Here is a 12,957-nt window from a genome sequence, read left to right as displayed (position 1 = left end):
GTTCAGCAAAGAGGACTCCAAGTGGCTGCTACCCGAACAGCCTTCCCTCCTCCTCCTCCTCTCCCCCTACCCACCCCTCCCCCAACCCCCTCCACCGCAGCACTGCTGCTCCTGGGATCTTGGGCTTTTGTTCTCTGGAGGCATAGTAAACTACCACCTGTTTGCCCTGCCTTATGGTTGCAGGGGTACCGCCTGTTGCCTACAGACTATCGTAAGTTGAACCTGCCCAAACATACAGAGAAGCAAGAACTAAGTGCGGCCCTTGCTTTGTTTAACAGGAACACTCAAAACATGAAGGCGTTTCTGTTTTCCCTGTTCTATTTTCTGAGACCACCCCCACTCACAAGAATCACCCTTTCTTTACTTGTAGAACTCATAAGAAATTATCTTTTAATACTGACTATAACTTATCTGTCTGTTCTAATGTATCTAAGTTCTTAGAGTCTGTAGTCTTCTCCACAGCAGTTTCTCAAACTTGAATTTGCGGGTAAGAACCACCTGGGGAGCTTGTTAAAATGCAGATTATGATTTAGTAGGAGTGTGGAAGGGCTGAGCTTCTAACAAGGTCCCAGGTGAAGGCGATGTTGCAGGGCTCTGAACCCGGCTTGGAGTCACCCCGCTTGGAGTCGCAAGGCCTGAAAGGGTTTGGTACAAAGGCAGTGCACAACACATGACTTCTGGAGGATGCCCAGGTCTCGCCTACTCAGTATCTTGGACTTCTATTCATTGCATGTCTCTCCACCTTTTCTTGTGCATCACATATGACTGACATCTGACAACTGTTCCTTTGGGTAATTACTTGGCTGTGCCCTTGCTCATAATCATCAATCTCCACCAGAAACAGAATCATTTAGTGAGTTCTGCAGACCTCCAGCCTCTTTCTACAATCATGTAAATTGAAACAGGGAGAACAACTTTAAAGAACCATTCCTACTCCTTTCTTTCTCGGCAACCTATGGTATTTATTATATCAAATTCAAATTCAGGATGAGGAGCTTTAAGACACAGTTTTTCTCTTTGCTTCACTTGGAACCCTCTGCATATTGCCACATACGACTTAATTTCTTCAAACTCCTTGCAGGACACTTTACATGGGGAATGTCTTCTCTCATTCTTTTTTAACAGCAAGCTCTCTTTCAAAAAAAAAAAAAAAACTCTCAATTTTTTACCTACTTAATTAAAAGCCTTAATGAAGCTTTTCCAGACTTGTTTCCAGTTGTGCATCCTTTATTATAAGCTAGTTACTAACACTCATGTATTTTGACATTCCTGTGTTTGGCTGTTTTCAGACTCGGTTTTAAGTAGGACGTGTCAGTCCTTCACAGCTGTATACCCAGCACCTAACAGTGCTTGTCATACACTCAGTACTTTTTTTTTTTGATTAATAAAGAATGAAAAAAAAAAAAACCCTTCAGATTAACCTGTATTAAATTTCAAAATGCCTCAGTTACTATGTATGTGGGGTTTTCAAGTTCATGGAAAATGCATACTGCGAGAAAACTGTTTCATAATTTTTGCACAGAAATAAACATCTTTGAGTTCCATTTCCCCACTAACTTTTGGAGGTTCCTCGTATTTATCGGGAACCCAGGTGAATGTTAATGGATAAGCAATATTAAGTCAGTTCTGGTGACATAGCTTTGGCACAGTAAAAATATTAAAGTATTCATTCATATCACAAGGCTGGGCCCATTACTGGCAACATAGCTTAAAATGCATGGGCTACAGAATTGAAAAATAATCTTTAAAATTTCTAGAGAGTATTTCAGTAACACTTCAAAACTGTAACAGCTGCCATCTTACCAGGGAAATAAAATTTAGATGCAGTTGAAATTTAGTGCGGGGCCCAAACCCACATCCTATCTAAAAGGCTTAGGCTTTCCTGTCATTGTTTTCTACCTTTTACATTCGTTAGGATTGCCTATGTTTCTTAATAGTTCCAGGTGCTTTAAATGTAAAATAAATGAAATGGGGCTTTCTCATATTACGATTTTTAAAAGGAGACTGCGAGATCCATTCAGCGAGGTGCAAGAGGCCTACAAGCTGCACACCCCGCAAACCGCCTCCTGCTCCAATTTCATCTATGGGCTTTTTTTTTTTTTTTTTTTTTGCACAGCTCTTCTTTTTTTGGATGATGCAAACTGTGCAAGAGCTGTATTAATGCCTCCCCACCCAGGGAAACGATGCAAGAACATAGCTTACGCTGCCAGTTTCTCCTTAACACGCAGCCAAGGGCTACAGGCCTGGATACCCGCCCCCAAACCTGGTCCACAACAATCGTTTCCTCCCTCCCCGCCTTTTACATACAGTACACATACAAATACACACACGCAGAGCGGCCAGCAGGGGCGGGCCGGGCCCAACCACTCCGCCAGCCGCAGGGGGAGCCACAGCAGGCCCAGCTGTTTCGGCTCACTCCTTAGCTACTTTGCACCCGTCTCCCACTGCCTCTGGATGCATTTGCCAGGCAAAACAGAGCTTTCATCTGTAGCGTTTTCAGAAGCTCCGCTTCGGAGCCGCACACCTGGGCGAGGGACGGCATGACTCCCCCCTCCCCTGGCGAGCAGTTGGTTCCGCCCTAGTGCTAGCGGGCGCCGAGCGGGAGCCGCGCGGGAGCAGCGCAGCGACGGCAGCGGCGGCGGCGGTTGCGATTCGGAACCGTTGGGACGCCTCTGCGGCAGCTGGTGGCGCAGGTGGCTTGCGTGGACGCGGGCAGAGGCGGCCGGCCCGCCACTGCAGCCTCCGCGCCCGCGGCCCCGGCAGGTGAGCGGGCGGCAGCGAGTCGCCCCGCCCCCCCTTGGTGGCCTCGCTCCTGGCTGTAGCGGGGAAGTGGACGCGGCCCTCCCGGGGGGCCCGACGAGCGGCCCCAGCCTGCGACCGTCGGACCGCCGGGTGGGGGGCGGTCGAGTGTGCACGGGAGGGGGGTCGTTCGCGTCTCTGAACCGCCTTTTTTTTTTTTCCTTCCCTCTGCCCTGCACCCCCTCCCTCTTGGGGCTTGAGCCCTGAGGAAAAAGCTCCAGGGAGGATGGGGCGGGAGGGAGGGGAGTCCGGGGCCGGGCAGCATCCCTGCCTCAGGTGGTGGCGTCGTTGGAGCGGCGGGGCTTCCTGGCCCGCAGGGGCAGCTCCGGGGCTGCGGAGGCCGCGCACTTGCAGGGGCGGAGCGGGAGGCGGCCCCGCTCGCGCTCTCCCACCCCCTCCCCGCTGCCCTTCCCCCTCCTCCGCTCCCCTCCCCCTCCCCGTGAGGCCCCTCCCTCCGGGCGTCTTCGCTTTAACCGCCCTCGGTGCTGTCCCTCGCAGGCGCGTCGGGACGCCCCGCGGCATCCTCCTCCGCCCGCCGGCCGGGGAGCCTGCGCTCCCGCCGCATCCCTCAGCCGCCGGCCGCGCCGCCGCTCCTCCTCCTCCTCCTGGGCTGTAGACCCCCGGCCTCGCCCCCGAAACATGACTCGCGATTTCAAACCTGGAGACCTCATCTTCGCCAAGATGAAAGGTTATCCTCATTGGCCAGCTCGGGTGAGTGAACGGCAGCCCTGGCGCCGGGCGGTGCTGCTCGTGCCTCCTTCCTCGGAGGCCTGCTTCCTACCGCGGCTCCGAATCTCCCCGTCGCCTCGTGTGTAACCTGACCTTCCCTTCTAGTTTTTTTTTTTTTTTTTTGTCCGGAAGGCTCCCGTGGAAGTAGAAAAATGCAGGTGCCCCCGCTCTTGGTTTCTTGGGCGACTTCCCACAGGTTTTCTTCGGAGCGAAGGAATATTGAAAGGAGATGCCAGTGACGGCTCCCTTGTAGGTGAAATAATAATCCGGTAGGGGTGTTAGCTTTAGAAATTGGTCCAACATTGACGGTGTCTTACTGCATAAAATACAAGATGTCAGTGGGGTCTGTGCAGATGAAAGATGTGCAACAGAAAGGTGTCTGATTAAATTGGACTTAGGAAGTTTTAAGTATATGCAAGAATGTAAATAATGAAGCCTTACAGGTGTGCTAATTTAATGAAGAGATTCAGGACTGGGTGTTCTTAAACATCTAACAATGAGTAAGTACCAGGGAAGGCCCAGAAAATGTTTTCCCACGTTTTTGTTCATGCTGTTTGCTTGGTGACCTTGAAGAAGTAGTTTTACCTTTCTGTTTCCCATAGGCAAAAGGAGTAGACCAGAGTTTTCTAGGTTCTCTAGAGGTACAGAGAAGTCATTAAGGACCCAAGATGTTTTGTGGCACTCAGGAGTTGAGTCAGTATCTACGTGATATTTCAAAAAAGATCTTTTTGTTAGTTTGTTGGGAAACTTGCTTTCTAAGACAATACAGGATCTAAAAAAAGGTTGAGATCTGTTAGATTAGGTAAGCTCAAGATCCTTCTAAAGTCTGACCATGTGGTACTCTAACGATGGCATTATTTTTACAAGCCGTTTATTTTCCACTGTGTTTTTTCCTTTGAAACCGTGTTTCTTAAATATTAAATCCTGTGTCTCAACTGAGAAGGGGAATGGGGGGAAAGACCCATTAGGTAACGGAATTGTGGACGGAGAAGCTGAGAGAGAGTGTCAGCCAGCTGTCAGATGCTGCTGCCCGAGGTTGCGCCCATGCAGCCCTTCAGACACCTGCACAGGTTTCATTCCAAAACTGTGTACTCCTTGTTTATCAAGTCTACCTTTTCAGTGGAATCAACTTGAAAGCTCCACAGTCATGATCCTGGTTCATATATTTGGCATTCTAATCTATTGCCTTTATGAAAATCTTTTAACTCTTAGTTTGAGTATAGTTTGATTTTCAGATGTATTGTGAGATGCGTGAAGGCAGAAGCCTGAAATGTCTCTACCTCCCCCCATCCTTAATACATAACCTTGCATGTTTAAACATATATTTGAAGAAGGCCCAGGAAAACTGTTTAAGGGTCGGTTTAAGGCCTCTGCCTGATAGTATTTCATGATTTTAGAAGCATCCTTTTTATTTATTTTTTTGAGGCACTGTAAAGTCCAAGATTGTCTTATTACATCTGTATTCAGATCTCTGTGCCACAATGCCGTTGAGGGCCAAATAGGAGTGTTTTAAAAATTACCTACTTCCAAATCATCCTCTCCACCCTTTATTAATGTTAGGTGATGAAACTTTTAGTGCTATTAAAAGTGAAATAGCTTTGGGGGAGCCCAGGTTTCTCCTCCTTGATTTAACAAATGCTATATTTAATAAGTTCATTTAAAAAAATAAAAGTTCATATGGGTTAGAATGTGAGATTTTTGTCTTTTTTTCCTTTTCTCATTTTTTCTTTGAGGCAATTAATTTGGTTTTGACAGTCTGTATCCTAGAATTATGTTCTGTTCTTCAGTTTTAGGAATTCTAAATCCTGGCTGAAGAGAAAGGGGGATGTATTTAAGGCCTCAGCTGTAAAGATGATGCCTGTTCCAGTTTTGGTTTTAACATTTTTTGTTTACATATTCCAAACTTGATTCTTCTGTTTTTTAATTTTTTTGAGATTTTTTTAAAGGTTTATTTATTTGAAAGGCAGAGTTACAGAGAAGCAGAGGCAGAGAGAGAGAGGGAGGTCTTGGATCCGTTGGTTCACTCCTCAGATGGCTGCTTTGTTGAGGCCTGGGCCAGGCAGAAGCCAGGAGCTTCCTCCGGGTCTCCTACGTGGCTAGCAGAGGGCCCATACATTTGGACTTTCTTTTGCTTTTCTCAGGCTGTTAGCAGGGAGTTGGATTTGAAGCGGAACAGTCAGGGCATGAATGGACTCCTATATGGGATCCTGGTATTTACCTGTGATGCCACAACGCTGGCCCTTTTCTAATCTTTTATCAATAGTTCTTAAAATCAACTTTTTAAAAAGTTGCTTAATGTTTATTAAACTCTGTAAGTGCTAGGCGTTTACACAAAGTCTGAAAGCCTTCTGCCAGCAGAAGAAACATGTACCAGATTGACAGAAAACATACACCTCTGGTCTTTTTCCACAAAACTGAAAAGACTGGGAGAACCATATTGATAGGGAAATCAGAGTTCCTGCAGATGCTGAGTGGTAATGAATTCTGCCAGACAGTGGAACCTTTCTCTTGCCCTTGCAAATAACCAGTCTAGTTATCCTTAGGATTTTTCTTCAACACTACGGTGCTTATAGAAGCCCATTGATCGGCAGTGTTTTTCTTAACAAAGCTGATTTTGTAAAAAAATTAAGTGTTTTTGAAATTATAAAACGTTAATATTTAAAATAAAAATGTTACTAAAATCTGCTAGGAACAATAACCTAGGGGCTTTAACCTTGGATTTGCTTTTTCCTTACGGATAAAAGAGAATGACAAATATTACACATGCATTAGACATAGTAGAACCTGATGCTTTCTTCCTTAATTAAAAGGATTGAAGGCAAATTGAAAAAGGGACTGTATCCTGCTGTGATTCAGCCATATAGGTGAAGGATCTTTCCGTAATACATGTTGCATCTTTTGAAAAATACTGCTTTCAACTTTTGTTAATATCTGTTTTTACAATTATTCTTTATCTAGCCTTCTTACAGAAAGATCACCTAGGATTGTCAAACAGATTTAGACTCATCTGAAATGCTTAGATTTTGATATGATTTAAGAATTCAGAAGTTATGGTTGTAAGAAGGTGGTGATGGTACAAGTGCCATACATTTTGCTACTAATAGGATCAGGCATAATACATGATAACACAGTGTTTGTGCAGAGAACAACAGTGGAAGTACTAGTTGAGTTAAGGAAATGACTATATTAGCCTTGTTGCCAGTGGGTTCCAGAACTGGGGATATGGGATTATTGGCTCATAGAACTGGTCTGTTTTGTTTGATACCCTTTCCGGATGTCTTGGTCTCAGTTTATTCAGTTGTGTTGAGATATGTATGATTTAGAAGATTTTCATTTTTCTAATCTTTCTTTTAGGTAGATGAGGTTCCTGATGGAGCTGTTAAGCCACCTACCAACAAACTACCCATTTTCTTTTTTGGAACTCATGAGACGTAAGTCCTGTTGTCTTTAAAGGCAAGACTGTTAATTTAACTGGGTCATGGGACATAAAATGAAAACCAAGTAGAGATTCACTCAAGGGGGAAAACTAAAATAATAGAAAAACCGTAAAATCCTCCATGAACTTTGGAAAAACATATCCTTCAATCTTTAAGGTAGCGATTAATGACACTGTAGGCTTAATTTTTATGTGAGTAGAATTTTCCCTTTTTTTCTTTTTTTTTTTTTATTTTTAGTAGATGTTTTCTTGATCAAAAAAGAAGGTAAAGATCTTCCCAGCATTCAGAGGGCTGCTTGGTGGATGAAAGTATGAAGAAAAGATTTAATAGTGCTTCAGTATTCCTGTTAAGAAAACAAGTGCTTTTTATAAGGACCACATGGCACTCCATTTGTGATATGAGCCACACAAACTATATATGTGGGAAAGATGAGAGAATCTGAATAGAGCTCTGTGTGTGTTTATGTAATGGATCCCTTGAGCCACTCTGGCTGCTCTACTGCCCCTGGTGAATTTGAGGGCAGAGAAATGATTTGGTGAAGCAAGTTAATTTTTCAAAATTGCAGCTGAGAGTTGAACTGTTAGCTCTGGGTACAAAGGATTACTCTGGAGGCCATCTCATTAATTTCCAAAAATACTATTCCTACATGCCTATAATTTAATAGCTTTACAAGTACTGCATATCTGATTTTGGATTTGCAGTAATTTTCAGAGTAGGCTTGTTTACCTGGGACATGAAGAAGCAAAGCTGTTGGTACTCTAATTAGAATTTTGTATTCCTAAGAGTGGCTACGGTGATAGCATTTGGTTTAATGTTGCTTAGCTACTGTATAAACTTCTCACTAACAGCAGCTTTATTGAAATATAATTTACATGCCATAAAATTCACCTGTTTAAAGTATGTAAGTCAGTAGATTTTAGTGTATTTACTTCCGTACCTACCTGGTGATCACTCTTGGTTCCACCTGCTGCAGCCACTTGTCTGTATATATTTGCTAATTCTGGACGTTTCATATTAATGATATCTCATGTCACATAATTCTTTTTATTTTTTTTTTCAAAATAGTTATTTTTTAAGTCCATTTTCCCATATGCTTTTTTTAAAAAAAATTTAGTTGAGAAGTAGAGTTACAGAAAGAAGGAAGGAGAGACATAGAGAAAGGTCTTCCATCTGTTGGTTCACTCCCCAAATGGGTGCAACAGCTGGAGCTGAGGTGATCCAAAGCCAGGAGCTTCCTCCGGGTTTCCCACATGGGTGCAGGAGCCTAAGCACTTGGGCCATTCTCCACTGCTTTCCTAGGCCATAAGCTTAGAGCTAGATCAGAAGAGAAGCAGCCGGGTCTCGAACTGGTGCCTCTATGGGATGCTAGCACTGCAGGCAGAGGCTTATTAACCCACAATGCCACAGTGCTGGCCCTCTCTTGTGGGCGCAGGAAGGACTTGGGCCATCTTCCATTGCATTCCCAGGCCATAGCAGAGAGCTGGATCAGAAGTGGAGCAGCTGGGACTCAAACCGATACCCATATGGGATGCTATCACTGCAGGTGGTAGTTTTATCTGATATGCCACAGTGCTGGCCCCCCTTCACAGTGTTTAAAAGTGAGTGGTTTTGGGGCTGGTGCTATGGTGTAGCTGGTAAAGTTGCCACCTGCAGCCCTGGCTTCCCGTTTGGGCACCCATTCCAGTCCTGACTGCTCTGCCTCCAGCTAGCTGCCTGCCAATGCGCCTGGGAAAGCAATGGAAGATAGCCCAAGTACTTGGGCCCCTGCAGCCACATGGGAGACCTGGAAGAAACTCCTGGCCATTGGAGCCATTTGGGGAGTGAAACTAGCGGATGGAAGATCATTCTCTGTGTGTGTGACTCTGCCTTTTTGTTTTTAAGAGCTAGAGAGAGAGAGGCCTTCCATCTGCTGGTCACTCCCCCAAATGGCCGCAATGGCTGGAGCTGGGCTGATCAGGAGCTTCTTCCAGGTCTCCCATGCAGGTGCAGGGGCCCAAGTACTTGGGCCATCGTCCACTGCTTTTCCAGGTGCATTAGCAGGGAGCTGGCTTGGAAGTGGAGCAGCTGGCACTCATGGGATGCCACTTTAACCCACTGCACCACAGCGCTGGCCTCAACTCTGCCTTTCAAATAAATCTTTTTATATAAGAGTGAATATATAGTAGACGGTTTAAATTATAAATATCTGTATTTTAAAACAAACTGCACAAAATAAGCACTTTTTGATTTAATAAGAATTAAGGTGGTTAATAAGACAATGAATTATTCCGGTTCAGTAAATTAGTATATATTCAAGGAATTAAAATGTCTTTAAATTAAGCTAATGATACCAAGTTTTCCTTTCAAAATGCACTCGGCAATGTTTTGTGCCTAACTTTTAAATATACCATGAGTCTTTTTTCTTTTTTTTTTTAAGATTTATTTATTTGAAAGAGTTACAGAGAGAGGTAGAGACACAGAGTCTTCCATCCACTGGTTCACTCCCCAGATGACTACAATGGTCAGAGCTGCGGTGATCCGGAGCCAGGAGCTTCTTCCTGGTCTCCCATGTGGGTGCAGGGGCCCAAGGACTTGGGAGATCTTCTGCTGCTTTCCCAGGCCATAGCAGAGAGCTGGATCGGAAGAGGAGCAGCCGGGGCTAGAACCAGTGCCCATATGGGATGCCAGCGCTTTAGACCAGGGTGTTAACCCACTGCGCCACAGCACCGGCCCCACCATTAGTCTTTGGAAAGGTAGCACTATATATTCGTGGGTGTGGTAACTTTTTTTCTATTTAATATTTTAAAGGGATCTTTATTTATTTAAAAAGCAGAGTTAGAAGGAAAGACAGATCTTCCCATCTGCTGGTTTGCTCCCCAAATGACTGCAACGACAGGGGCTGGACCTGGCCTGAGCCAGGAGCTTCTTCCAGGTCTCTCATGGGGGTGCAGGGGCCCAGGGACTTAGGCCATCCTCTGCTGTTTTTCCAGGTGCATTAGCAGGGAGCTGGATTGGAAGTAGAGCAGCTAGGACTTGAACAAGTGCCCATGTAGGATGCCGGTGCCACAGGCTGACGTTTTGCCTGTTACACCACAATGCTGACCCCAAGATTAATTTTTAGAAAAGAGGTCTCTGTTCATCTTTCCCCTCAAAAGTTGGGAGGGCATGGGCCGACACTGTGGCACAGTGGGTTAACGCCCTGGCCTGGAGTGCTGGCATCCCATATGGGTACCAATTCGAGACCTGGCTGCTCCACTTATAATCCAGCTCTCTGCTGTGGCCTGTGAAAGCAGTGGAAGATGGCCCAAGTCCTTGGGCTCCTGCTCCCACGTGGGAGACCTGGAAGAAGCACCTGATTCCTGGCTTTGGATTGACGCAGCTCTGCCTATTGTGGCCAATTGGGGAGTGAACCAGTGGATGGAAGACCTCTCTGTGTAACTCTGACTTTCAAGTAAAATAAATCTTTAAAAAAAAAAAAAGTTGAGAGGGCAGATATTTAAACTTTTTGTTTAGATTTTGCATAAATGAAAGTTTATCCTAATATCCAGGAATTAGATGGAATATAAAGAACAGACAAGCAGAAATAGCAATTTGGAAAACTGCTGTAATTCATAATAATTTGTAGTCTGCATTTTTGATGTATTTATTTAGAACAAAAACTTGGGGCTGGTGCTGTGGCGCAGTAGGTTAAAGCCCTGACCTGAAGTGCTGGCATCCCATATGGGTGCCGGTTCTAGTCCTGGCTGCTCTTCTTCTGATCCAGCTCTCTGCTGTGGTCTGGGAGAGTGGTGGAGGATGGCCCCTGTACCCATGTGGGAGACCTGGAGGAGGCTTGAGGCTCTTGGCTTCAGATCAGAGCAGCTCCGGCCTTTGTGGCCATCTGGGGAGCAAACCAGCAGATGGAAGACCTCTTTCTCTGTCTCTACCTTTCTCTGTAACTCTTTCAAATAAATAAAATAAATCTTAAAAAAAAAAAAAAAAAAAAAAAGCAAAGTCCTTTTGTAGGTGCTTTCTTTTCCTGACCTTCAAACATTTTACAACATTGAAAGTCAGTTTGTATAGCCATCAAGTTTTGAGAATTAGGCATACCACAATACCCTCTTCTAGGTATCTTTTTTTTTTAAGATTTATTTATTTACTCGAAAGGCTGAGTTACAGAGAGAGTTCTTCCATCTGCTCGTTCACTCCCCAAATGGCCAGAGCTGGGCCAATCCGAAGCTGGGATTCAGTACTTAGCTCAAATCCTCTGTGTATGTTTATTTTCTCTATTATACAATGACTGAATTTTTTCTTCTTTCTTCACCTACACATGAAGAGCTAGGACATCAGGGGCCTTGTCTTCATTCATCTTGTCATCATTTACTTAAGTGCCTGGCATCTAGTAGCTGTTAAGTAAATATTTGGTGATCGAAAGCTCTGTAAGCTAGATAATTATTTGTTGATTATGAATTTTCTGACCATTTAGCTAACACTGTATCATGCTTAAGACAATTAATTCAGAAGTAAATCCTCACTGCTATTTGCCTGCTGTATGACCTCAGGCAGATTACTTGCCTTGTGTTAATTTCTTCCTAATTTGTAAAAGGAATAGCAATATAATCAACTTCAGAATTTTTGGATCCATACAAGGTTATTTCTTGATAATTGCTTAGACCACTGCTTGGCATGTGTTACACAAAACAAATGTCAGCTGTTACTCATGACAAATTGTACAGCTTTGACTTTCATTTTGGGAATGATATGTGGAAATTGATAAATTAAAGGTAACATTACATATTTTTACAAGACTGCTACTTGCAGTGTGTATGGAGTTGTTTGAAATGCATGTCAGTTTGAGTTTTGCTCGCTGAGGAAATACTTTCACCCAGCTCTGTGTCTCTGAAGTGTGAAATATTTAAATAAATATGCTGTTTTGCTGCCTTTCTCTTTATTTATTTATTTTTTTGACAGGCAGAGTTAGAGAGACAGAAAGTCTTCCTTCTGTTGGTTCACCCCCCCCAAATGGCTGCTATGGCCGGCGCACTGCGCTGATCTGAAGCCTGCTGCCTTTCTCTCTTACTGCCTTTTTTTTTTTTTAAGGTTTATTATCTGAAAGGCAGTTACAGAGAGGCAGAAAGAGAGGTCTTCCATCCACTGGTTCACTCCCCAGATGGCTGCAACAGCCAGAGCTGAGCCGATCCAAAGCCAGGAGCCAGGAGCTTCCTCTGGATCACCCATTTGGGTGCAGGGGCCCAAGGACCTGGGCATCCTCTAGTGTTTTCTTAGGCCACAGCAGTGAGCTGGATAGGAAGTGGAGCTGCCGGGACTAGAACCGGTGCCCATATAGGATGCTGGCACTAGAGGTGGCAGCTTTACTTGCTACACCACAGCATCGGCCCCTCTTAATTGCTTTTAATCAATTGTAATACAAAGAAGTTGGAAGCTAAATTTTAGGAACTCTAAAGATACATATATCACAGGCTGTTTTCAAATTTGCCTCTAGTTTATATTTTGAGGAATGAAGGTGAATGAGGAGATACTAACAGTGTTCACAAGAAAGGAATGAAAAAAATGGGGATCTTGTGTTCTTCCACACTGGTTCTTCTGTACAATTTCTCCATGACCAGCATAGCAGAATGTGTTGCTGTGGGACTTGGATAGTTGTTCTTAAGCCTTATAGCAGCAGATTCATAGCACATAGTAAATGCATATTTAATTGTATAAACAATGATTTGTCTTAAATCATGGATGCTGTTGTAAAATAAAATATATACTTGTAGAGAAGTATGTTTCACATTTTGTGATTTAATGAGAAATGCCTCAAGTTAGAACCAATATGAGGGGGCTGGTGCTGTGGTATAGCAGGTAAAGCCTTCACCTGCAGTGCCGGCATTCATATTGAGTTCCAACTGCTCCACTTCCAATCCAGCTCCCTGCTATAGCCTGGGAAAGCAGCACAAGATGGCCCAGTTGTCTGGACCCCTGCATCCGTGTGGGAGACCTGGAAGAAGCTCCTGGCTCTGGATTGGCGCAG

At 44.3% G+C, this 12,957-nt stretch overlaps 1 protein-coding gene across 5 annotated transcripts in view; it reads left to right on the top strand.

Moving 5' to 3' along the window:
- The first annotated feature begins 2,613 nt into the window (after positions 1-2,613).
- The window catches only part of PSIP1 (PC4 and SRSF1 interacting protein 1), a 50,739-nt gene continuing 40,395 nt past the window's right edge, over positions 2,614-12,957 (top strand). For all 5 annotated transcript variants that reach the window (XM_002708085.6, XM_017341191.4, XM_008254637.5 and 2 more), the window contains exons 1-3: positions 2,614-2,763; positions 3,298-3,510; positions 6,883-6,959. In XM_002708085.6, the coding sequence (XP_002708131.4) occupies positions 3,439-3,510; positions 6,883-6,959 (149 nt within the window). In that variant the 5' untranslated portion in view covers positions 2,614-2,763; positions 3,298-3,438. The remainder of the gene's footprint in view (positions 2,764-3,297; positions 3,511-6,882; positions 6,960-12,957) is intronic.

Source organism: Oryctolagus cuniculus, chromosome 1 (assembly GCF_051225735.1).
Source record: "Oryctolagus cuniculus isolate XC-2025 breed Fujian yellow rabbit chromosome 1, ASM5122573v1, whole genome shotgun sequence".
Classification (NCBI taxonomy): Eukaryota; Metazoa; Chordata; class Mammalia; order Lagomorpha; family Leporidae; genus Oryctolagus; species Oryctolagus cuniculus.
This window is presented reverse-complemented; position numbering and strand designations above follow the sequence as displayed.